At 36.4% G+C, this 27,569-nt stretch overlaps 2 protein-coding genes and 1 long non-coding RNA gene across 4 annotated transcripts in view; 1 reads left to right on the top strand and 2 right to left on the bottom strand.

Moving 5' to 3' along the window:
- Nucleotides 1-1,280: 1,280 nt before the first annotated feature.
- On the bottom strand, nucleotides 1,281-19,176 carry LOC137637984 (uncharacterized). Of its 2 annotated transcripts, none has more exons than XR_011043840.1 (4): nucleotides 19,039-19,176; nucleotides 7,216-7,416; nucleotides 6,727-6,965; nucleotides 1,281-1,472 (listed from the first exon to the last, which is right to left on the bottom strand). It is a non-coding gene; the product is annotated as an uncharacterized lncRNA (long non-coding RNA). The 2 variants fall into 2 exon arrangements; XR_011043839.1 differs by lacking the exon at nucleotides 19,039-19,176 and adding an exon at nucleotides 17,986-18,046.
- Nucleotides 19,177-21,421: 2,245 nt separating this feature from the next.
- Nucleotides 21,422-22,222, top strand: LOC137635034 (uncharacterized). The gene has a single exon (XM_068367641.1). It carries the CDS (start codon nucleotides 21,422-21,424, stop codon nucleotides 22,220-22,222), a length of 801 nt encoding a protein of 266 aa, XP_068223742.1.
- A 989-nt stretch (nucleotides 22,223-23,211) lies between these two features.
- LOC137635050 (synaptotagmin-like protein 5) overlaps nucleotides 23,212-27,569 on the bottom strand; it is a 264,982-nt gene continuing 260,624 nt past the window's right edge. The window contains exon 6 of the mRNA XM_068367642.1: nucleotides 23,212-25,617. Within this exon, the coding sequence (XP_068223743.1) occupies nucleotides 25,457-25,617 (161 nt within the window). The 3' untranslated portion in view covers nucleotides 23,212-25,456. The remainder of the gene's footprint in view (nucleotides 25,618-27,569) is intronic.

Here is a 27,569-nt window from a genome sequence, read left to right on the forward strand (position 1 = left end):
TCAATGGCAGAGTGGATTCAGCAGCAGCAGCAGCAGCAACACTTCCTCAATGGCTGGGAGGAAAACACTTCCTCAATGGCAGAGTGGAGGAGCAGCAGCACTTCCTCAATGGCAGATTGGATTCAGCAGCAGCAGCAGCAACACTTCCTCAATGGCTGGGAGGAAAACACTTCCTATGGCAGGGTGGAGAAGCAGCAAATTCCTTCCTCTATGGCAGGGTGGTTTTAGCAGCAGCAACACACTACCTCAATGGCAGAGTGGAGGAGCAGCAACACACTACCTCAATGGCAGAGTGGAGGAGCAGCAACACTTCTTCAATGGCGGGGTGGATTTAGCAGCAGCAGCATTGCTACTACCTCAATGGCAACACACTTCCTCAATGGCAGGGTGGAGAAGTAGCAACATTGCCGCAATGGCAGAGTGGTGAAGCAGCAACACACTTCCTCAATGGCAGGGTGGTGAAGCAGCAATACCTTAGTGGAGGAGCAGCAACATTTCCTCAATGACAGGGTGGAGGAGCAGTACAACCTCCCTCAGAAGTATTTCCTCGTCCATCATCAGCAGCAGCTTTATCTCCTCCATTTCCTCCTCCTCCTCAACAGTATTATTTTCACTTGTTCGTGCTTCCTCATTATCGTCCATCAACAGCCCTTTTCTTCCACCAGCAGTAGCATTAAATATATTTTCTCGTGTTCTTCCTCCACCAGCAGTAGCATTAAATATATTTTCTCGTGTTCTTCCTCCTTCAGCATTTCGTCATCATCCATCAGCAGCAGAATTACTCTGTGGACTCCTCCTTCAGCATTACCTCATCCTTCTCCTCCACCACCAGCAGCAGCAACCTTACTTTCCTCCTGTTCTTCCTCCTCATTCAACATTAACTCCTCATCGTCCATCAGCAGCAGCAGTACCACCACCTCTTCCGCATTACCTCATCTGTGGCCACCCCCTCCATTGGCAGCAGCCTTATTTTCTCGTGTTCTTTCTCCTTCAGCATTACCTCCTTCTCCTCATCGTTCATCAGCAGCAGCATTACATTCTCCTGTTCTTCCTCCTCCAGCATTACCTCCTCCTAGTCTTCCTTATCGTTCATCAGCGGCAGAATTACTTTCGCTTATTCCTCCTCTATCTCCTCGTCCATCAACAGCAGCATTACGTCCTGTAGTACCTCCAGCAGCATTACGTCCTTCATTAATTTCTCCTGTTCATCTTGAGTCAGCATTACCTTCTTCTCTACCTCCCCCTCATCCTCGTACATTAGCAGCAGCATTACCTCCTCCTCCAGCAGCAGCATTACCATTTATCTTCCTCCTCTTCTAACACTGGAAGAGTGCACCATCTGCAACAGCACCTATTCTTGGAAAATGAGTGACCACCTCCCTCACTAATAGCAGCACGTTTTTTAGCTGCAACACTCCGAGTAACTCCTTCAGCCACACCCAAGCGAACAACAGCTGGTTTTGGCGAAAAATCTGAAAATAAACTGTATAAGTATTAGAAAATTATACATTTTAATGAAAGCACGCACTTTTATTTTTACAATCCTGGTTTTGTGATGGGCAGAAAAACTTTAAACTTTTAGAACAATTTTAAATCTGTGTGACAATTATTTCTTTAAATATTTTTCCAATTCTTTCATAAGAAAAGCATTTATGAGCAAGTTAGAAATAAAAAAAAAAAACTAAAATGGGTTGTCAAATATCTACAGCTAATTGAAAACCAAATGACAAGATTTTATAAATTTGAAAAAAAAAAAAAAAAAAAAAACTCATGCTCAAAAAGGTCACAAACTAAAATGTAAATTGCATTGACAGCTGAAAATGGGAATTTTTTTTATTTTACCTCTATAGCCAAAGGTTATTCAACAAAATTTGCTGCACAAAAGAGAGGCACTTTCGTAGAGCAATCAAGATCCCACAAATTTCCGTTTATTTAAAGGAACTTGTCATCTAATGGACGTACATTGGTCTACATTTGGTCTAGTCAAGTAGTGAGACTTATAACAATGCACATTGCATAAGTTACCCCACTTTAGGGCTTATACTACAAAATTATTTCCTTGCAAACGAGTAAAAGTTTTTTGACTCTTAGAATAAAAAGAATTTAAGCTAAAATAATTTGGGAAGCATATGGACCAACCATGGGAATAGAGGGGCCATTTTAGTAACCCATTCTATTTATATCCCCTAAGTTTATCCCCTCTGCTTGGAATATGTAACTCTACATATATCTTGCAAAAGGAGCAGAGTAAGCCGTTCACCATCACATACAAATTAAGAGATTGGTCAGCTAGCTAGCAGGAAGGAAGTGGGCAGCTAAAAGGCCTTGGACGCTACAGAAATCTTTCATTAATGCTTACAATGCAATGCGTAAAGTGTATGAGGGCACCACCCACCCCAGCAGCCCAAACCCCCTCAATAATCCGCTCCTGCTGTGATGTATCAATGAAAAAAAAATCATAACCTAGGCTATTTTTGACCTGATAATTTACACCAAATACATTTTAATAACCATAGAATTAAACTTAACTCGTGTGTGACCATTTAGAAAGTTATCGTTAAAAGCAATTTTAGTTTCGAATATACAATTCACAAATGAATGCAAAAAAATCTGAACTGCTTATTTAATTTTGCATTGGGAAATCACTTAAAAATAAAATTCTGTAAAGCTCATATTCTTGGATTGTGTATATTAATGAACGTATATAAGATTCGAAGTCCAGATACGCATCCGTTCAGAATTATTCTAACAATATTACAACCTAGAATTTCAAGATATAACATAAGTATGAAGTATAAAAAATGAAGCTACGATAAGTTATCAAAGATAACCTTGAAAGTTTGTCCTTGCCTCACAATAACGAAATTCCTAGTTATCTCAAAGCAACACAAGGCTCCTTTCCTTGGACTTACCTGCACAAATCCAACTATAGTAAGTATTAGTACCAACAATTCTAATTCATTACTATCATCAGAAACTGATATCAATGCTCACCTCACAAAAATATGGAAGATATGAGGAAAGTAAATGTACTGAAAGCTAAAGTTCAAGGTTAACGAAAGTAAATGTACTGCAAGCTAAAGTTAAAGGTTGACGAAAGTAAATATACTGAAAGCTAAAGTTGAATATAACAAAAGTAAATGCACTGAAAGCTAAAGTTGAATGTACTGCAAGCTAAAGTTAAAGGTTAACGAAAGTAAATGAACTGAAAGCTAAAGCTAAAGGTTGACGAAAGTAAATGTACTGAAAGCTAAAGCTAAAGGCTGACGAAAGTAAATGTACTGAAAGCTAAAGTTAAAGGCTGACGAAAGTAAATGTACTGAAAGCTAAAGTTAAAGGCTGACGAAAGTAAATGTACTGAAAGCTAAAGTTAGAGGCTGACGAAAGTAAATGTACTGAAAGCTAAAGTTAGAGGCTGACGAAAGTAAATGTACTGAAAGCTTAAGTTAAAGGCTGACGAAAGTAAATGTACTGAAAGCTAAAGTTAAAGGCTGACGAAAGTAAATGTACTGAAAGCTAAAGTTAAAGGCTGACGAAAGTAAATGTACTGAAAGCTAAAGTTAAAGGCTGACGAAAGTAAATGTACTGAAAGCTAAAGTTAAAGGCTGACGAAAGTAAATGTACTGAAAGCTAAAGTTAAAGGCTGACGAAAGTAAATGTACTGAAAGCTAAAGTTAGAGGCTGACGAAAGTAAATGTACTGAAAGCTAAAGTTAGAGGCTGACGAAAGTAAATGTACTGAAAGCTAAAGTTAGAGGCTGACGAAGGTAAATGTACTGAAAGCTAAAGTTAAAGGCTGACGAAAGCAAATGTACTGAAAGCTAAAGTTAAAGGCTGACGAAAGTAAATGTACTGAAAGCTAAAGTTAAAGGCTGACGAAAGTAAATGTACTGAAAGCTAAAGTTAGAGGCTGACGAAGGTAAATGTACTGAAAGCTAAAGTTAAAGGCTGACAAAAGTAAATGTACTGAAAGCTAAAGTTAAAGGCTGACGAAAGTAAATGTACTGAAAGCTAAAGTTAGAGGCTGACGAAAGTAAATGTGCTGAAAGCTAAAGTTAAAGGCTGACGAAAGTAAATGTACTGAAAGCTAAAGTAAAAGGCTGACGAAAGTAAATGTACTGAAAGCTAAAGTAAAAGGCTGACGAAGGTAAATGTACTGAAAGCTAAAGTTAAAGGCTGACGAAAGTAAATGTACTGAAAGCTAAAGTAAAAGGCTGACGAAGGTAAATGTACTGAAAGCTAAAGTTAAAGGCTGACGAAAGTAAATGTACTGAAAGCTAAAGTAAAAGGCTGACGAAGGTAAATGTACTGAAAGCTAAAGTTAAAGGCTGACGAAGGTAAATGTACTGAAAGCTAAAGTAAAAGGCTGACGAAGGTAAATGTACTGAAAGCCAAAGTAAAAGGCTGACGAAGGTAAATGTACTGAAAGCTAAAGTAAAAGGCTGACGAAGGTAAATGTGCTGAAAGCCAAAGTAAAAGGCTGACGAAGGTAAATGTACTGAAAGCTAAAGTAAAAGGCTGACGAAGGTAAATGTGCTGAAAGCTAAAGTTAAAGGCTGACGAAAGTAAATGTACTGAAAGCTTAAGTTAAAGGCTGACGAAAGTAAATGTACTGAAAGCTAAAGTTAAAGGCTGACGAAAGTAAATGTACTGAAAGCTTAAGTTAAAGGCTGACGAAAGTAAATGTACTGAAAGCTAAAGTTAAAGGCTGACGAAAGTAAATGTACTGAAAGCTTAAGTTAAAGGCTGACGAAAGTAAATGTACTGAAAGCTAAAGTTAAAGGCTGACGAAAGTAAATGTACTGAAAGCTAAAGTAAAAGGCTGACGAAGGTAAATGTACTGAAAGCTAAAGTTAAAGGCTGACGAAGGTAAATGTACTGAAAGCTAAAGTAAAAGGCTGACGAAGGTAAATGTACTGAAAGCCAAAGTAAAAGGCTGACGAAGGTAAATGTACTGAAAGCTAAAGTAAAAGGCTGACGAAGGTAAATGTACTGAAAGCTAAAGTAAAAGGCTGACGAAGGTAAATGTACTGAAAGCTAAAGTTAAAGGCTGACGAAAGTAAATGTACTGAAAGCTAAAGTAAAAGGCTGACGAAAGTAAATGTACTGAAAGCTAAAGTAAAAGGCTGACGAAAGTAAATGTACTGAAAGCTAAAGTTAAAGGCTGACGAAAGTAAATGTACTGAAAGCTAAAGTTAAAGGCTGACGAAAGTAAATGTACTGAAAACTAAAGTAAAAGGCTGACGAAAGTAAATGTACTGAAAGCTAAAGTAAAAGGCTGACGAAAGTAAATGTACTGAAAGCTAAAGTTAAGGGTTGACGAAAGTAAACTTACTGAAACCTGAAGTTAAGGGCTGACGAAAGTAAACTTGCTGAAAACTAAAATAAATGTACTGAAAGCTAAAGTTAAAAGTTGATGAGGCAAAGTAAAGATAATCTAATGTGACAAACTAAAAACTAATGGAGCACCAATATCTTGAGATTTCTATGACCTTATGAAACTGAAAATCTATGCAATGGATATGCCAAATGAAATACAATACTTCCTCAAAATATTCATATTAACCACAATAGAACTGCCATACTGAAATAGCAGAACTTGGACAGTTATGAGCGATAGAAACCATAGATTTGAATTTGAGATATAAAAGCAACCCAAGATAAACAGCAGTCTTATCGAGGAAAGAATAAACTTGCACTGCTACTGTTCACAATAAACCACAAATGGCCACCAGCTATGTCAATTGAAAATTGTGAATAAATCTAGTGCTAATGTGACCATAGATTTAATTACCACATGGAAGAGGAGACATTAAACTTACCCACAATCTGTCAACAGCACCAGTAGGTGAGAGGAGACATTAAACTGGGCCACAATCTGTCAACTGCACCAGTAGATGAAAGAGGAGACATTAAACTGGCCCACAATCTGTCAACTGCACCAGTAGGTGAGAGGAGACATTAAACTGGGCCACAATCTGTCAACTGCACCAGTAGATGAAAGAGGAGACATTAAACTGGCCCACAAACTGTCAACTGCACCAGTAGATGAAAGAGGAGACATTAAACTGGCCCACAATCTGTCAACTGCACCAGTAGATGAAAGAGGAGACATTAAACTGGCCCACAAACTGTCAACTGCACCAGTAGATGAAAGAGGAGACATTAAACTGGCCCACAATCTGTCAACTGCACCAGTAGATGAAAGAGGAGACATTAAACTGGCCCACAAACTTCAACTTCACCAGTAGACAATAATCCGTATATTTGGGTATTAAAATAATTCACTGTAAAGGACCAAAGGAAAGTCTAAGGATGCATCCACAAGACCGGCAATGCCCGTCGGGTTAACATTGTGACCAGAGCACAATAGGGAGCGCCAATGAGCATGGATGACTTTAGAAGCGAGACTAGAACACAACAGCAGGAGCACTAAAGAACTAGATGACGTCAGAAGTGAGAAGCCTACTATGAAATTGTTTTAATATGAATTTTCCATTCCAAATCAAGACATGAACCAGCCAATTTACACACTGAAATCTACATTTGCAATCATATCCTTTTTGGGCGATTTGCTAAAGCAATGATTACCTTTACAAATAACAATAACCGTGTTCTATAGAAAACCTTGGTAATAATCTATTATAATATGGACATCCTAAAATCAAAAAGATTATAAAATCACGAAACTTAATTTTACACTTTGAATAAAACTCGCTTGATTTACCTTTATCAGTCTCTGAGGACTACTGTACAGCTGCCTTCGTTAAATTATTCTAATGGGTATCTTGGTCTTGTAAGGGCCTCATTTTTTTTCTTTTTTTACTTTTCTGGTGTTCCTTGGATCCCTCCATTCTTAGTCGGCCTTTCCTTTGTCCTTTTTATTATATCCCAATCTTGGAATACGGTTTCTCTGGGTAGATTGTTGTGGTTGCACAAGTCATATTTTGTGTCGCCAGAATGCAGCTGGAAGTAAATAAAATTATGAATGTTGTATGACCCCGTGCTTGGATGATAGTCGTCAAATTTCCATGATCTAGAGTTTAATGATTGATTCCAAAAAGCATTAGAAACTATCTAGTCTAATTCAGTTCAATAGATCAAAATTGAAAGCAAAATCACTGAAAATGGCTAAATTTATCATCAAGACATTTCTGCAATCTTATTCTACTTGCATTAACAATGTAACAAATCTTTGGCTATCAGCTTTACATACCTCCACTACAGTCTCTAATGTAGTTTCTTCTCTGGACCAGAGATTTCCCTGTCCTCTCAAGGACGTAGGCCTACTCCAGTATCAAACTCCATTACGTTCCGGTATCCTTCATTCCTTACTGTAGTACTTAAGCTGTAGGCCATAAGAGTACCTTTAACTTTCTTTTTGCATAAACACATCACAAGTATCACAAGTACTAACCTGGAAGTGAAAAATTACAATGAACATTTTTTTTTTCAGTAAAGTTTTTCCATGTTGGTACCCATCACTTTTACAAAATATACTGCCGTTCATTTCTAAATATTACAATTTTCTCGTCTAAGAAATATAAATGAGAAATGCCAAACTATTTCTCAGAAAAAGAAAGTGCATAAAGTCAGGATTAGATCATCTGTGTGTGAATTACAATAAAGTTCTAATATCCAACTTACCACTCAAGAAGGCGCAACCCCTCGCCCCTTTTTCACCCAAGCCGTGATTCTATTGTTAAAGGAATAGAGATGCATGGTGAATTGTTAAAGGAATAGAGATGCATGGTGAATTGTTAAAGGAATAGAGATGCATGGTGAATTGTTAAGGGAATAGAGGAGCATGGTGAATTGTTAAAGGAATAGAGATGCATGGTGAATTGTTAAAGGAATAGAGATGCATGGTGAATTGTTAAGGGAATAGAGGAGCATGGTGAATTGTTAAGGGAATAGAGATGCATGGTGAATTGTTAAGGGAATAGAGATGCATGGTGAATTGTTAAGGGAATAGAGATGCATGGTGAATCGTTAAGGGAATAGAGATGCATGGTGAATCGTTAAGGGAATAGAGATGCATGGTGAATCGTTAAGGGAATAGAGATGCATGGTGAATCGTTAAGGGAATAGAGATGCATGGTGAATCGTTAAGGGAATAGAGATGCATGGTGAATTGTTAAAGGAATGGAGATGTATGGTGAATGTTTTAATAAGGAAACCCTATTAAAGCAACCCCTGAGATTTTGAAAAATTCTAATTGTTTTAACATTGATATTACAATGTAACATACAAAAAAAACCTCATTTTACACTTTCGTCATATCTCTGACGTGCGTACAGTATATCTTAAAAAAATATTCAAAATACATTAGTTTAAAACCAGCGACAAATATATGAGCTATGTTGATCAATAAAGATAACGAATCTTAAATATACTATGCTTAACTAATACCACTAAGTATCGATCATGGTTTTACGTACCTAAAATGGCAAATGTTTTCCACTATGAATAGTATTAGACCACCCCAAAAAATACCTTATTTTGCCTTGTCAATTCTGGACAAGTAAGGAGAAAAATCGAGCTGTGATAACTAGACTACCGTTCGTCAAATTTACTTTTTAACTTATTGTAGTGTAGATTAACTTACTCAATATATAGGTTAAGGTTATGCCACAGCAGGTACCCAAAGTTTTTAAGTACAGAGCCTCCTATGACTTGAGTGACGTGATGATCGGCCAATGTGCAGCTCGCATCAATGTACTAAAACTTTGGAAATTAGCCAAGTTTGTGCAATGCTCATGTCAACTAAGATTTTGTAATCAAAACTACTCCATTCCAATAATAAAGACAATTTTGTCTATTCTTTAGGGTGTCGCACACTTGAAAGGTTATTTCATATATTTTAATTTATGTTTGCGTATCAATTTTGTAGTTTGGATAATTCAAGTTATATATAGGCCCTATACTGCAAAACTTTGGATATTTATTGTGGCATAACTTAAACAACAGTGTTAGCGATTAAAAATGACATTACAGAAATTATAACAAATGACAAGTGTTGCATTCTTGTGATGCTTGATCTAAGTGCAGCATTTGATACTGTAGAGCATACATATCTGATGGAAGACCTTAAAGCTATGGGCATCGTAGCACGAGCATACGACTGGTTTGTGAGTTATCTTGAAAACCGCAAAGTTAAAGTAATAATATCAAATGTTGAATCTGAGACAAGAAAACTAACCAAAGGGGTGCCTCAAGGCAGTATACTGGGTCCTCTCCTGTTTGAAATTTACACGATTGAACTGGCAAATATACTTGAAACTCACAGAGTTAAGTTAAAAATATACGCTGATGCTACACAATTCTATTTCCCAATAGAATCAGTGGATGAAACTAAAGAAGGATACATGAAATAATGAATGACATTAAGGCTTGGATGTTAACAAAAAAGCTCAAGCTCAATGAAGATAAAAGTGAATGTATTATTTTTGGAAATGAAAAAGATATAAAAAGAATCGAATGCTTTCAAAGAATTTAAATAGGTCAATCGATCATTGACCTAAAGAAATCGGTCAGAAATCTTGGAGTAATAATGGATGATAGACTGCCAATGAACGAACATATAAATAATATGGTAAGAAATTGTAACTATCATATTAGAAACAGCATTTATTAGTAAATACTTAAATGAAAAATCTATGACCACACTCGCTAATCACCACATATTTTCAAGAATTGATTACTGCAACTCACTGTTCTATGGCTTACCAAATTGTCAGCCGAGGAAAATTCAGAGAATACAAAACAGAGCCGCTAGATTAATAAAAGGACTACACAATAGGGAGAGAATCGAATACAAGCTATTCTTACTAACGTTTAAGATACTGAACCAAAATGAACCAAAATATCTAAAAGAATGCCTGAAAAAAATAGAACTAGAAACAAATGTTACCATAAGACACATAAGTGACAAACAGACTATCTGAACCAAGAACACATAGTAAATTTGGTGAAAGGGCTTTCAGCTACTGTGCACTTAGACATTATAATAAACTGCCAACTGAAATGAAGGACTTAAAGGGAGCAATTGAATTTAAGAAGAAACTAAAGACATTACTTTTCATAAGATCATATGATTTGGAAGATGCCACAATCAAAGAATTGTATAAGTTATTATGAAAATGTATCGTTAGATGATAGATATGAACCCGGCCGAAAAGTAGTAGTTCACTCGACTTCAGTGGAGGGTTGGATTTAACCCCCCCCCCCCATAAAAAAAAACAAGTAAGTCAATTAAATCAAAAAGCAAAATTTGACAAAAAGTAATCTAGTTATTACAGCTCAAGATGTTGAACAGGTTACTGTGACTATGGTTTGAATAATTAATCTACAAGGGGAAGCGTTTGTTCTAGTTTCGTAATTTCTGGCATAATAGCTCGACAAAATAATTGCTTCTTAGTTTCATAAAATATCTCACTTAATAAGTACCAGGTCAGATGCTGATACAATGGTTTCTTAGAAAAACAGGTTAAAACGCTTGTACAACACGCTATTCATGATACTCCAGGAGCCAAGGGGTGTTCGCATGCTAAAAAGGGCCCCTAGGTTACTCACTATTTTCTGAAAGATCATCACCTGGGGCATCATTTTAGCGAGGGTAGACATTCTGAAACCCGGCAGTAATCTTGCTAGGGATGGTTTTGTAGCTATTGACCATACTAAAAATTTCCGCAAAAATTTGGGGTAGGGGAAATTCAAATCTTAATAACTCAGTAAGGAAATAAGCTATTTGCATGAAATACCCATCAAAATGTAGCTTATAGGGCATGCTACAAGATGAAAGTAAGAAATATTAAAATAGGTCAAGGTCAAGGTCACCAGAGCTCAAGCAATGACGTAATTTGACACTTGCTCAAAATCTGGGCCTCTAAAAACTTAAAATTAAACCAGAACCCAGTTGTATACTAATTTATTCTTTTATTTGTAGATTCTAGTAGAGTACTACATTTTTAAAAATTATTTGAAGAAAAAAACAAACACTTTAACCCTTTTATTTTCAAGTAAAAATATCGAAAAAAAATGCCAAAAATGCAATTTTTCAAATTTTGTGCATGTTATGTGAGCTTTTTGAAAGTGTATCAAAAGAGATAAAAACACCCCAAAATTTAGAAAATACAGGATTAAGAATAGTAAGAAACCTATAAATGTCTTTTTAGAGGGGAACAGAGGGGCCATGAGGGTAAGGATAAGGGGGTAGGGGTAGGGGGTAGGGGGTAGGAGGTAGACGTTGAAAGAATGGTGTTGAAAGTGTTTTCACTTATCATTCACAGTTTTTAATCTACTACCTGTGACCTGAACTTACTCCCTGGTCACTAATGAGAACCTTCCTGTAAAGATAGTAGGGTTTTTACCGGTACTACCCTATGCAGTGACAGAACATGCAACGGTGTATACTGCATTAAAAAACTTCCAGGAAATTCGTGGGAAACTAGAGCAGACCCACCTCCCGGTGGCATGTGATGAGGGGGTCTAGCAGATTGCTCGACAAATTACAATACAAAACCCACAGGAATTTGTAAACATAGTTTTAGTTTTAGGGTCCTTTCACTTGATAAAGGTGCTCATTGGTGCAATAAGAAAGTTCATAGACGGAAGTGGGGCAGAAACTATCCTGACATAGTCCAAAGCTTTTGGTCCTAATGTAGTACGTTCTGTCCTAGATGGGTCACATTATGTTCGTTCATTAAAAGGATTGACGCTTTTGGCTGAGAGCATTGAGAGGTTACAGTGGGCGAGGTTCTTTCGGTGCAAGGGTACATCAGCTTACATGGATGAACTGGAGATGCTGAAGCTACTAAGAGATGGAGTGTTTAAGAAAGACAGAGAGCAGAGCAAACGTCTTCTTGATAGATTCGTAGATAACTCCTCACGCATGATCAATGACTTCAATGCCTTTCGGTCAGATCTACGGAATAACTCTGAGTCCTTCACCTTCTGGGATACATTCATTGAGATGGTTTCTATCCTTAAGGACCTCGTCAGAGCAGACCGGGAGGGGAACTGGCAGTTACACCTTCAAAGCATCCAGACTGCCCTGCCAATCTTTGCAGGATGTGACCGCACCAGCTATTACCGATGGGCATCAGTCTACTTGGAGGATATGCGGAGACTGCAGAAGGATGCGCCAGATGTGTATGAGAAGTTTGCTGCCGGAAAGTTCAGCATAAAGAGGACTCCTGGAAAGTTCAATGCGATTGGAGCTGACATGTGCCTAGAACAGACCATCAATAGGTCACAGGAGAGTGCCAGTGGAATCATAGGTAGTACCAAGAAGAAGAAATTTGTTGCTCAATGGGAGATAATATATCATGAAATGTTGGCAGTGGTCAATATTCAACGGCAGATCAGTGGTGTTTCAGTCCCAAGTACTGAACTTACAGTTGGTCATGAGTTCAATGTCTCGGCTACGTTGAGCTCTGAAATGTTAGCTCGTGATGTAATAGAATACATCAAACAGAATGAAAACCCAGCAGGCGTATCTGAAGCACACGTTCATGTGGAGCAGCCAAAGTTGCACAACATTCTTACCCAAGAAATTGTGTCCAGTGAAATCTGTGATGACCTACTGAATTTCAGGAAAAAATCCAGCGATCTGTATGACAAGTTCCGCCGTGAACGTTTGGTCAAAAAGGAAAAATCACTGTTTGACCCAATCCACAGGAATAACTTGAAGACATTCAAATCAATGAAACCAGAGAAAGGAAAGCAGCAAGTTGGAAAACAGGGAAGCAAAAAACTTGCTAAAGCTCAAAAGATATTTGACATTGCTAGAGTGAAAAACTATGATATGAAGGAACTGCTGAGGCATGACTTAATTGAGGAAAGCTACCTGTTTGATGAGAATGGACTTATGTCGAAGCCAAATAAAAGTGAACTTTGCAAAGGCTTGGAAGATGAGCATTTAGAAAAGAAGAAAGACTATCCGCCTCCAGATGAATGGAAAAAAGTAAAAACTGCTAGCATCGTTGATGTGCTGTGTTGTTTACGCCAAATGAAGACATCATTTTTGAAGACGTTTGGAGATCTTTGTGCACGGTTCCTACAGATGGCATATGGACTGAGTAAAGATTCTAATCCTATTGACTTTGTCTTCGATACATACGTGGAAGGCTCCATAAAAGACAGTGAACGTCAGAGAAGACTAAGTTGCGGTCCAATTGATTTGAATGTCATTTGTGAAGAGACACCACTGCCAGTTTCTATGGATGCTTTCTGGGCATCTTCTACAAACAAGTCAAAGCTCCAGGGACTCTTGAGAAGATATTGTTTTGAGTGGAATTGGATTCTCACCCAATATTGACCCATGTCAGGGCATTTTCAATGGCAGTGACCCAACCCCTGTACCAGCGTTGGACCTGGACATTGAAGAAGCCGATGTGAGAACAATCCCATATGCACTTGATGCTACCAACTGCAGGGCAGAACGAGTTGTTCTCCTTTCTAATGACACAGATGTGGTAGTTCTTGGATTGCATCACTGGAGTATTATGAAGGCACATGGTTTAAAGGAACTGTGGATAAAGGCTGGCGTTGCAACCACCACAAGATATATTCCCCTCCATACGTTGGCAACTAGAATGGGCCCTGAGAAGTACAAAGTTATCATCCCGCTTCATCAGCTGACTGGATGTGACTCAACAAGTAAATTCGGAACGAAAACAGCGGCTTTGAAGGCCAAGCCTGAGAAATTTCTCCAGAACTTTGGCAGGAATCCATATGATACAGATTTCACCTTAGTGGAAAAATTTCTGGTGCAGGTGTATCCATTGAAAGCTCCAGGTGATTGTCAAACAATGGACCACCTCAGATACCATGTATTTCACCACAGTTCCAAAACAATCCTAGACCTTCCACCAACCAGCAGATTGATCAGAGGCCATATCCAAAGGGCTGTCTATGGGTCATACATGCAGACACACTGTTTGGATAATTCACATCTTGATCCCATAGACTTTGGTTTCTTTGAGCAGGATGGCCTATTGCGTCCAGTGCAGGATCATATTTTGATGCCACCTGACTTTCCTATGCCATGCACATGCACTTCATGTGCAACGAAACGTTGTTCCTGCGGGAAGCGTGGCATCAGGTGCTGCCCTTACTGTCAATGCCAAGCTTCAGGCAAGGGGTGCAAGAATGTAGGATAGATCATCATACAGAATAGATTTAATCACATTGAATGATGGTTTGGATGTCAGCTCCACTTTCATAAAAGAATTTTCCTGGGTTGCGAAACGTCAGTGTTTGCAATGAGGATGTTTTTAATAGTTTGGTTTTACCCCTAAGGGTTCTGCATGATAACCATGTGTCACCGGCAACTAATTTCCTTTGATTATTTGAACGATTCATCATATCAAATTGTTTAGTTTGAAAATGGCATTTTTCCGATTTTCAAATATTTTCGTCTTGGGCCTAAGAGGGTTAAAAGACAGGTTTTAGACATTATGACATTATGATAGGTTTCTTACTATTTAATCATGTGCTGTTTAAAGATTTGGGGCTGCTTTAATCTCTTTTGATACGCTTTCAAACAGCCAACATAACTAGCATAAAATTTTGAAAAATCAAATTTTTGCCATTTTTTTCGATATTTTGACTTGAAAATAAAAGGGTTAAAGTGTGTGTTTTTTTTCTTCAAATAATTTTAAAAAACTATCCTATGTAGTACTCTACTAGAATCTACAAATAAAAGAATAAATTAGTTTACAACTGGGTTCTGGTTTAATTTTAAGTTTTTAGAGGCCCAGATTTTGAGCAAGTGTCAAATTACGTCATTGCTTGAGCTCTGGTGACCTTGACCTTGACCTATTTTAATATTTCTTACTTTCATCTTGTAGCATGCCCTATAAGCTACATTTTGATGGGTATTTCATGCAAATAGCTTATTTCCTTACTGAGTTATTAAGATTTGAATTTCCCCTACCCCAAATTTTTGCGGAAATTTTTAGTATGGTCAATAGCTACAAAACCATCTCTAGCAAGATTACTGCCGGGTTTCAGAATGTCTACCCTCGCTAAAATGATGCCCCAGGTGGTGTTCTTTCAGAAAATAGTGAGTAACCTAGGGGCCCTTTTTAGCATGCGAACACCCCTTGGCTCCAGGAGTATGAAGATTCTGGGAGAAAACGAATCAGATTATTGGTGAGCTTATAATGTCTAACGTATTTTATATTTTATCAAGATGTAATTATGAGAAAAGCTAGTACAGCCATGGTGTGAACTTTAAAGTCTTCAACATTATTGTAAAGCTTTTGGAGACGTTAGTTTTAGAAGAAATTCAGCGGAGAATTCACCTTATCTATGAGAATTCACTTAGTAATGCCATAGAAAACGAAGAAGGATAACGACAGAAAACGAATAAGATATTTTATTATGTGTGACTAAAGCATTCTATAACTGCCTAGGTGTCGCTCTTTCTACGAATTGAGAAAATTCAATACAATTTTAAACGAACTATTTGAAAGAAATAACCTAATCAAACGATAGTTAAAATGATCAGTAAAAGTGGAATATCCTAAATTAAGGATTCCAACAGTTAATGTTAGCCAAGTTACTAGCCAAAATTTGCCTGTCTTTCGGACATCTTACAAATTAGGACCGACTTCGTTCTAAAATTGAAGTTTAACTGAAAATGCGATTTTAAATGCACATACTAAATATCCAATACTTATGAACATTTCATATTTATACTAAATATACCAGAATTAGCTCGGCCCTTTAAATTTAATGTATTTATTCTGAATTGAAATTTCTCCATCAAACGTTTTTTTCTAATAATGATTCCAACCTCAACAAAAATTCATTACTGTGCTTTCTAGATTCTTGAAACAGAAGGAACAGGTGAACTAAAGTCGCACCATTTTCTACATTATTATTATTATTATTATTACTAGCCAAGCTACAACCCTAGTTGGAAAAGCAAGATGATATAAGCCTAAGGGCTCCAATAAGGAAAAATAGCCCAGTGAGGAAAGGAAATAAGGAAATAAATGAGAACAAGTTAATAAATCATTCTAAAACAGTAACATCGTCAAACCAGATATGTCCTATATAAACTAATAACAACGCCAAAAACAGATAAAAAAAAAAAGACATGTCAGCCTGGTCAACGTAAAAAAAATTTGCTCCAACTTTGAACTTTTGAAGTTCTACTGATTCAACTACCAGATTTGGAAGATCATTCCACAACTTGGTAACATTCCTCATAAGAAAAACTGAAGCTTTTAAGATACTATGGCAAACATCCTCCTGGTTCACACCTATTTTCACTGGGGTCACATAAACAGGGACATGCAAGGGAGATCGCTAGCACATTGGACCAGCTCATTACTTCATAAAAAGATAATTGTTGGAACAAGCAAATGATATTTGATGAAAAACTATTACGCTGTTTTCATCTCATTTTTGGGACAGCAAAGACACTTGACGAAATACAAAGTACTACATTCTTTTGCTTCATGATCACCAGCACAAATTCCAAATAGTTTTGAACTTTCTTCTCTTCTAAATTAAGACCTTATTAGCAGCAAGAGGAACCGCTTACTCCACATCATACGATCCCTATCCTAACGACTATCACATATATCTAATACAACTTTCCGAATTTCGGTAAATTTTGTTCAAATTTCAGGACCATTAACTTATAATTATTAGAAGACATGCGCAAGCTATCTGAAATGAGTTACTTTAGTAGACTACCTAATTGCGATAATTGTTCTACAAGTCATGCGAGGTCCACCACCTTGTTTACTTAATATTTTGACACTGTATAAAAGACGAAGCGCTGGGTGGAATGGTTTGGAAATTTTATCATGCCGATTTCGGGGTCAAATGGAAGGAATTTTTATAATACCTATTTAAATTGACGAGGTATAGAATTTGAATTCCCGGAGGAAGTACAATAGAAGATAGTTAATACTTGGAGTGACCGTAGACCTATGGAGACTGATGTCGAAGTGGAAAATATGAACCTCGGTACAAGAATGAATGGCCTTTGGGTTAAGATAAGGTACAAACTGCCACTACTTCGACGTACAGCGCCGAGATAAAATCACGTTGATAAAGATAAAAAGAGAATGCAAGAAAGGTTCCATAACTGATCCGCATTCATTAGACTGCTAATTATGAAAAAAAAAAAAATATATATTTATCGTGGACCGGTGACCATGCATAAGCGGTGGAAAGATATGGTTGGATAACAAAATTACATTCTTAAGAGAAAAAGTTCCCACAGGACCTAGAATATTTGCTTTTCTTATAAATTTTAAAGGGGAAAAGTTCCCACAGGACCTAAGTTATTGGCTTTTCTTATAAATTCTCAAGTAATTAGAGTATGATATAGCGTAATAGACGTCAATTGTCACACCCACGGTATTACATTTCATAGGTAAACTTATTAAAAACCCTTTTATATACTCTCATGTTATACAGTCTTGGGGGGGGGGGGCAAAAAATTCCTATCATGATCCAACCTACATAATCTTCACCAATTTTATCAGGGAGACTTCTCTGAATAGATAATTTCCTACATTTAGGGAGGCTACAGTGAGAAAAAAGGTTGGAATTCCGTTCCACCTCGTTTCTCATTAACCAGTTTATTTTCAACTCCGATACTATACAATAAGCCCCCTTCGATACATCCGAATAATTGAAGATATTAAGGCTTTCAAGAGGAAACTGAAGACTTTCGATAGTGATGATGTAACAGTAAGCGAACAACACATTGTGAAATATTAAATGCTTCCGAATAAACATCATAAAACGACCGTGGAGGTTCTGTAGAGTGTAGGGTTCCCCTGCTGTACAGAACCGGAAATGTAGCTCTTAAGGTAAAATAAGTAAAGTAACAATCGATCCAAATCAAGGAATGCCGACTCAAACTAAGCACAAAATTCTAAGACTTGTTTTAAGAGTGAGACACTACGTTCAAATTAAGCGAGGGTCCTATTTATTCACAAACACCACGTACTCATATTTCAGGTCCTTCTAATCACTTCAGTAGTAAAACGGGAAAATAGTTTAAGATTATTTCTCACTTTACCGTGATAGTCAAGAATACGAAGACAAGAAAGACTCAATTTATAGTCCATGAATTTAGTTTACTTCAGAATGCTTGCTGGACAAGTGGCGCCATCTCGTAACAACGGAAATTACTAATGCTAATTCTAGATTTTCTCCTTTTAAAAATAAGCTTCCTGAATTAACATGCTTTTATAGTTCATATATGAAATAGCTGTTTTACTGTTGTTAACGTTTTTAAAATATTTTATTTTAATCGTTCATTACTTCTTATATAGTTTATTCTTGTTGGAGCCCTTGGGCTTATAGTTATAGAATCATGCTTTTCCAACTAGCGTTAGGGCTTAGCTAATATTAATGATGATAATAATAATATTAATAAAAACATTACTACAATTACATTCGTGTTGCCCAGAGCTAATTACAGGGGAGTCTTGTGCGAACAAGACGCATTATTTAAAGATTTATGTTCGACTAACTTCTTACGTTACAGCCATCTTGATAGGTATTTTCCAGAAATAATTAACTATGGCATTAAAACTCATGTTCACAATTCTGAAGTGTAGGCCCAGTACTCAAATGCAATGCTTCAAAGTGACGTGATAAGCGAATACTTAGTTTTCCAGAAATATAGACCAAGATAAATACCGTAAATCGAAACAATTTGAAAATGCATTGTTGTATTTATGGAATTAGAGCCATATGGTCATGCGCTGTCGTCTGCAGCTTTATCCCGAGTAGAAATTGAGAGGTTGGACAGCATAATGAAACGAAGGAAGTGGAAGGAACACAACGCTTAGGAAAATTGGGAAAAAACTAACGTAGGACTGATTTTACATAAAATAGATACATACTCAAATAAAACCGACAGAATAGAAAATATATAATTCTAAATGAAAAAATCTTACAGTCCTATAACAAAATTATATAGCCAATTTTCTTTAAGTATTGGTTTCAACCACCATTAAAAATACCAACCAACAAAGAAGCCATTAATGCTTACCTATATATTCTATCAATTATATCAGCTTGGCCACCCGAGTCTAACACGGCCTTCTACACAAGAGGTGTTCTGTTAGCTTGGATAACAGTCTCTACTCTAACTTAGGACTTGGAGTAACTGGTTTTAGAGTATGATCACGCCATAACGTCGCGTAGAACTACGTGGACAATGATATTGTAGAAGCGAACAACCAAATCACCATGACCGAGGCAGTTCATGACCGACTGTGGGCACGAGCTAGACAGTTAACTTTCATTATTATTATTATTATTATTATTACTTGCAAACCAACAACCCTAGTTGGAAAAGTAGGATGCTACAAACCCATAGGCTCCGACAGGGAAAAATAGCCCAGTGAGGAGAGTATAAAAAGGAAAATAAAATATTTAAAGAAGAGTAACATTAAAATAAATATCTCCTATATAAACTATGTCAGAGACGTTCCAGTGTATGGCTTGCGCAGTGAGAGATTAGTAGAATGTTGGTAGTTGCAGAGCATGCGGTTTGCAAGTCCCCAGACTATGTACGACGTACAGAGAGAGAGAGAGAGAGAGAGAGAGAGAGAGAGAGAGAGAGAGAGAGAGAGAGAGAGAGAGAGAGAGAGAGAGAAGTGGGCAGCAACTTCATGTACGTTCGATATGGGGAGAAATGCGATATAAACTTCCCTTAATCAATGCTTACGTGATTAGCAGTTTTTACTGATAAAAATGTTTACGAACTCATAGGCTCAGAAGTTGAAACAAATTTATGGTATTTTCAAAGAATGGACTCATTCTCCTTTTGTCCATTGTATTGTCAATAGATCGGAGCCAATCCAATTTAGTTTTAGCAACTTTATACTATTCAGTCAAAATACATTTATCTTTGCTATCACAGAGCCCTTCTTCTGAGATATAACTTTCTGGGGACCTAATTTCAATAAAATCTATCAAGCCGTAAGCCTGGTTTGAACTCAATGACCAACAATCATAATAAGCCACCTTTCGCTGATCTAGGTATTCCCAGAAATCTGGTTGCGATCAAAATATCACGATTTGACTTGGAGTTAGAAGAAACTACTATACTGAAAGTTTTTAATCTGGAAAGACATTGTGAAAGTTAAAAAAAATCTCAATTGCTAACAGAAAGACAAGCAAATCAAGGCAGATACTACACCTCTATTATTACTATTATTATTATCACTATTATTATCATTATTATTATTATTACAAGCTAAGCTATAACCCTAAATGGAAAAGCAAGATGCTATAAACCCAAGGGCTCTAACAGGGAAAAATAGCCCAGTGAGGAAGGGAAACAAGGAACTAAATAGACTACAAGAGAAGTAATAAACAATCAAACTAAAATACACTAAGAATAGTATCAACATTAAATTAGATCTTTCATATAAAAACTATAAAAACTTAAAAAGAACAACAGGGAGAGAAATAAGATAGAGCAGCGTGCCCGGGTGTATCCTCATGCAAGAGAACTTTAATCCAAGAATAAAGTGCAAAGGTTTGATTTTAGTGTCCTTCTCTTAGAAGACCTGCTTACCATAGCTTAAGTCTCTCTTCTACCCCTACCAAGAGGAAAGTAGCCACAGAAAAATTACATTGCAGTAGTTAACCCCTTGGGTAAAGAATTGTTTGGTAATCTCTTTGGACAGTCAAGGTTATTTTAAGATTTTTCAGATGTGAAGAATAGATTATTCTTCATCTAAGATTATGACAAAACTTTCAGGAATACATACCCAAAATAAATATTAAGCCTCCTGGATATGCCCAGTCTCACTTCCCCATAAATTCGCATGGACAGCATATGAAACAGTTAAACCTTACCTCAGTTTTTAGATGAAGGCAGGCTTCCTTTTGGTGTTTGTATCATCTAGCATTTTAGTATCGGTGAGCTTTGTACCTTAACAGGTAGAAATTCTGTTTGACCACCTAGGTCGCAAACTTTTTCGGGAAGGGAGAAGACTAAACTCAGTGTTTTCAAGTTTATATTTCACCAAACACCTTTAACCGGCACTCATTATTACTATCTGTTTAGGGTGACGACAATTCTTCATCACTTAGAATATTTTTTTCTTTTTATGGGACTAACAAAGAACTCGAGTGTATGTGGCTGTCTTCAGCTCCAAAATTCTCATCCCTATGGGCTACCACATGTGCAAGAGCCTGTAGGCCTACCAGTGGCTTTTTTGGGGGGTTAAATTGATCTAAAACAGCAAACAAAGTGAACACGTGATCTGGAGAATGATTACCAACAACTGATTCACTGTCCTGGAATAAGGTTGTAGAGTACATCTCATTCTAAAATGCTAGTCACGACTTACCAGACAACAAGTTCTCATTCTAAAATGCCAGTCACATCTTAACAGGCAACAAGTTCTCATTCTAAAATGACAGTCACATCTTACCAGACAACAAGTTCTCATTCTAAAATGACAGTCACATCTTACCAGGCAACAAGTTCGCAATCTAAAATGCCAGTCACAACTTACCAGGCAACAAGTTCTCATTCTAAAATGACAGTCACATCTTACCAGGCAACAAGTTCTCATTCTAAAATGCCAGTCACATCTTACCAGACAACAAGTTCTCATTCTAAAATGCCAGTCACATCTTACCAGGCAACAAGTTCTCATTCTAAAATGACAGTCACATCTTACCAGGCAACAAGTTCTCATTCTAAAATGCCAATCACATCTTACCAGACAACAAGTTCTCATTCTAAAATGCCAGTCACATCTTACCAGGCAACAAGTTCTCATTCTAAAATGACAGTCACATCTTACCAGGCAACAAGTTTGCAATCTAAAATGCCAGTCACAACTTACCAGGCAACAAGTTCTCATTCTAAAATGACAGTCACATCTTACCAGGCAACAAGTTCTCATTCTAAAATGACAGTCACGACTTACCAGACAACAAGTTCTCATTCTAAAATGCCAGTCACATCTTACCAGACAACAAGTTCTCATTCTAAAATGCCAGTCACATCTTACCAGGCAACAAGTTCTCATTCTAAAATGCCAGTCACATCTTACCAGACAACAAGTTCTCATTCTAAAAGGCCAGTCACAACTTACCAGGCAACAAGTTCTCATTCTAAAATGACAGTCACCAGTTACCAGACACACAGTTCCTGTGGCCTTAAATTTTCATCTGACACGTCCAACATGAGGCAAGCTAAGAGTTGATAGATGGAGACCTAAATCTGATAGGAATTGAGAAAGACAGGGTGAAGGACAGAAGAAAGCCGAGATAATTTCATGCCTTATCTTAAAGAAAAGTCGAGATAATTCATTTCATGCCTTATCCTTTAAAAGGAAGAGCTAACACAAAATCATAAATATTGAGGAAGATTACATTCACGAACGAAAAATGCAAAGATGCCCAATTTAATTTCTAAAAATTTAATCAAAGAAAATCATGGATATAGGATGTCTTCCATCAACCTCCAATGGTTATTGTCTTGCAAATGTAGATTAGTTACAACAAGAGGGAATTTGCAGGGGCAGAAACTTTTATACCTACTACTAATTCACTGCAAATCCACTATATGATAGTCTGTGGATCGTTGGCATGATGGTGATGTGAGGTATAGTAAAGGTTACATGACTCTTGTTCTATGGGTATGAGCAGCCATAACTCTGTGCTAGTTATGGCTTTGCTCTTCCCCATGAATGGTGAATAAAAGTATAACAGTAACCTGAAAAAATATGTTTTGAAGTACATGAGATCTTCCAAAACCAGACGTCTGATCTACCCTTCGTTTTTATCTGGTTTACGGCAATGTTCTTGTGAAATGTCGTATAATCTTCACCGTATTCTTCTAAGAACCTCCTTATTCAGTTTAGATTTTTCTCTCCATCATATAAGTGGTACCTGAATTTTATAAAGTACAGCAGTGCCGAAGACAATAACCCTAAGCAGTTATTGGTTTGTGAGCTCCTTCATATGAAGCATCTCAGAATTCACCATATATTATGCCTCAAACAGATGATCCATTTATAAAGTGTTATTATTGCTACTATTTAATTAATCACAGATACTGTCCTAAGGTAAAAAATCAGCTGGCTCGTAAGCAATATCTCTCGGGTGAATCTAAATTTCAGACTTTCCTATAAAAAGTGTATATTCTTTCACTTGAACAACATTTCTAAAGTTGAAAATGTAAAACAAAGAAAATTTTCATGGTGTTTTATTAAACATGATAAAGCTCTATTTTAAGTTACATATGTGAGAAAAAACAACAAGAGAATAGGGAACAGGACTAAATCCTTTATAGTACAGTAAAGCAGTATTAGTCCTTCCAGCGAGAAGGATTGTAATGTATCTTAAGACTTTGATTCCCATCCACAATAAAGGGTTCACGTCCATCTCATAATAATTATCTCTGGGCCTCAATATAATGCTATTCATCAAAAATATCATACAATATATTTCAAACATTACATATTCTACTTACAGTGCTTAGCATACTAGAAGAGGCTTGAAATATCATATATATATATATACTGCATATATATATATTCATATAGATATGTTGAAAATCCATAGTCTAAATCTGTGTTTCTGTGTCAGTGGAGGCATTGCTGCAAAATACTTCATTATTCCCTTGGCACAAAAAAGAGAAAAATAAAATTAAAAGTCACTGTATACTTTTTACATAAAAGATCAGTAACTTTCACTATAACAAAAAAGATTTTCTCATCACTCCTAAAACTATTTATACAAACTTGCATACATCTTTACATACATGAGTACTAGGTACAATTCAAGATAAATTATAGATCATATACCAGCATTTCCTGATTGGCACTGTAACTTAATTTTTTTTTCATTTTTTAAACTTTTTTTTTTTGACAGTGAACTAATAAAAATAGTCTTGCCTTTGAGGTCTGTTCTAGGATTTTATTGTCTAGCAAAATAATTTTTTGGGAAATCCGATGCAACTAATCTAAATGCATCAAAAATTTGTATCTTTCGTAATAAGCCTCCCCCCAAAATTTAATCATCTACAGTAATTATAAAAAATTTAATGAATGTATTCCAATGATAGCACTACAGTATTCCTGCAATTGATTTTTGATCAGCGTAAGTTCAGTACCAATAAACAAGAAGTAAGTGCTATCAGACAATACAGTACAACACAATGCTTTATAAAAATAGCTCTTGATCTTTGAAACATCAAATACCGTACTATTGTTTTATACATAGAGTTTTATTTATATATAATTTATAATCTCGAGACACGGAAAACATTTCAACTATATCCATGCAATACTATAATGGCCTTTAAAAACTATGAATTAAAATTTATATATCTTGATATATAAAAATATTACATCTTTGTGTTGAACAGAATAACAAAAACATGATTTTGTATTTTACTGAAACCAGAGATCATATTATGTGCAGCACCTCCAGCAATGAATTATGGAGTCAAACATAAAGAAGAGGACCATTAAAAAAAAACACCTATTGCACAGACTACATATGTGACCAGATTATTACATACATTTTTTTCTTTATGAATCCTCTCCATTGGATCAAAGCTGTAACTACAGCACCATTTTCCAAATACAAAAAATGTTAAATAATCTGAAGTTTTTTTCATTAACAAAGATGTGTTGCTTTTAAAGATATACAGACAAATTCTTGGTGCACAGACATCATCTTTGAGTTGCAGACGAAACCCTCTTTCTATAGACATTTTGGAACGTTATATTCCTGAGTTTGCCAGAGTACATACGTGTCACTTTACTAATTAAGAATCAAAAGGAGAAACGGTGACAGCACGAGGGTACAAGTGAGATATCTACTTTGGTTTGTCTCTTCTTTAGTAACCTCAAATAGATGGCCATTGCATAGTGGCCACTGACTCGTTGCTTTCAAAACAGTCTTTGGTACAAGCCATGTCGCCATTTGTATGTCCACAGGCATAAGTGAAGACTGATACCTAACCAAGGTAATAAAATAGTAATGGGTAATGAGTTCATCGTCAGCTTAAAAGGAATCGTCATTACCTCCCTTAAAAAATTGAAAGAATTAGGAACATGAATTTAATATTTTATGAACAAATTACCAGGAATGTATGAGATGCATTGATAGATCTATAAGTACACGGGGGGCAATGGATTATTATCATAAGCCATTAAATGTCTTTAAAATGTTATAGTGCAGGAGTTCCCGTATGGTAAATGCTGCCTAAGAATCTAAGAGAATTATTTACTAATGGAATGTAGTAAAATCATATGGAACTCCATTTGGACAATAAGGGTATCAAAAAGGGGGATTTTTTTGAAATAATAAACCTGGAGGAAAACTCAAAGAAAAGAATAGACTTTACAGTTATCTCAAATATATAAAGCACCCAATGTTTTGTGTGAAATGTCTAAAAAGATTAATGCTCTTCTTATTCAAATAATCTACTCGGTCATAGAAGATGAGTAGATAGGCTTGTCCATAGTAGGTCGGAGCATTATGGAACCCTCGACCCACAGGTTAGGGCGTTCCAGCATTTGTTCCCAGAGTTTAACTTCCATGCCAGCTGCCTCCATCCACTCAACAGGCCGGCCTCCATGTTTACCTGGAAAGAGGAATTTAATCAATATAATTATCCTCGAGATAACACATAAATTGTACAGCTGGTCAGGGTTGTTAGGTTTTCTAAATGAGAAAAGGTCAACTTCTAATCAACTACAGCTTTAAAAGGCCAACCCATTAGTAGGAAAGGGCCAAAAATATATTATTTAAGGCCCACCTTTTTCATTATGTTACTAAAGGTCAACCAATTCAAAAAAGGCCAAATTTGATGTTTGTTTTGGCTTGAAAAAGGACAACCTGAATATGACTTATAGATATGTAAAATTGGGTTCATTGACTTCAGTAAACTGGTGTCTTCTTAGGTTCCCATGAAGTATACCTGAACTAATGAAGACTACTGAACATGACAAAAAATATCAAGAGAAACTAGTGTATTAAACTTTCACACATACAAATATTATTTCATATCCATTAGACATGTTTTATGTTTATATAAATAGGTTATATATGTACAGTGTACTTGCAGACTAGGTGATACAATATTTACTCAAAAATAGCCTAAAAGGTATTTGTTTTAGTAGTGTGCTGTTAAGTTGTTGCTGAAAAAGTTTATGCTTCAACAAGAAAGAAATACAATATGATAATAAACAAAAAACCCTTTCTTGTACAACACAGGAACTAAGTAGTGGGCTACCCTTAAATATGCATTTTTTGGTGCAGACGTAACAGTACCTCCTTTACTTAACCAGATGGCTCAATGTGTTTGATAGTAAGCAGAGTAATGAGAAACTCTATAATCCTCATTTCTGTTTTCCTAAAGCTAAACTAACTAATTTGGCTTTTCTGTACTGTGAAATTAAAACTCTTGATGGACCTTGATGCTTATGGAGGTGTATATCCAAATGGTATTTTTCCTTTGCTTTTTATGAAGATAGCTGATTTCTTAGCTCACATGTGGTCTGTTATCCTTTGCAAGTTAGCAAGAAGAGCTTCCCTTTGCTCTTGTTGGAGAATTGGTAAGGTTACTCCATTAGGCAAATGTGCTTGTGGTAGTTCTAGCCCTGCAGATTACCACCCAATTTCCATAACTCCCATATCATCTGAATATTTTGAATGTCTTTTGGCAAAATGTCTAAATAGGTATGCTGAAGATAATAAACTGTTTCCCTAGTTTGCAATTTGGTTTTTTTAAAGGCCTTGGAGCATGTGATGCCCTTCTTAAAATTTCCAACACTGCACAGAAATCTCTTAATTGTAGTCAGGAAGTTTGTATGATTGGCCTTGGTTTTAGTGCTGCATTTGACTGTGTTAATTATGAGGCCCTTGCTTTTAAACTCAAACAGTTAGGAGTAGGTGGGTGTTTTCTTAGCATCATTGGTGAATTTTTAAATAATAGATTGCAAAGACTTCTTGTTGATGGCCACCATAGTTAGTATAGGAATGCAATATCTGGTATTCCTCAGGGTAATGTTCTTGGCCCATTACTTTTCATACTATATACACATGGCATGTGATTTGGACTAGAAAACAAGCGTATTGCATATGCAGATGATGCTACTCTCTTTGCCCCAATTCCATCTCTTGAATGTAGATCTGGGGTTGCTGAATCCCTTGATACAGATCTAGCTAAAATTCGTGCATGATGCAAATAATGGGGTATGAAGTTGAACCTTAACAAAACTCAAAGTATGATTGTAAGTAGCTTGAACCCAGTGGCTCCTCAACAACAAGATCTATGCATTGATAAGGTTTCTTTAACTGTATACAACGCCATTAAAATTTTAGGAGGGATTCTTTATAGTAAATTTACTTTGGAGAAACACAATCACTCTCTTCTTTAATTGCACCAATAATTGGCCTATCGAGAAAGTCTTTTAAGATTTTCGGTGCTCAATCTATCTCGAAGAAGTGTTTTAATTCTTTCATTCTACCTTGTTTCAAGAATTGTTCTCCTGTCTGGTCTTCAGCTGCTGACTTACATTAATTTGTTGGAAA

The sequence above is a fragment of the Palaemon carinicauda genome, chromosome 3 (assembly GCF_036898095.1).
Source record: "Palaemon carinicauda isolate YSFRI2023 chromosome 3, ASM3689809v2, whole genome shotgun sequence".
Classification (NCBI taxonomy): domain Eukaryota; kingdom Metazoa; phylum Arthropoda; class Malacostraca; order Decapoda; family Palaemonidae; genus Palaemon; species Palaemon carinicauda.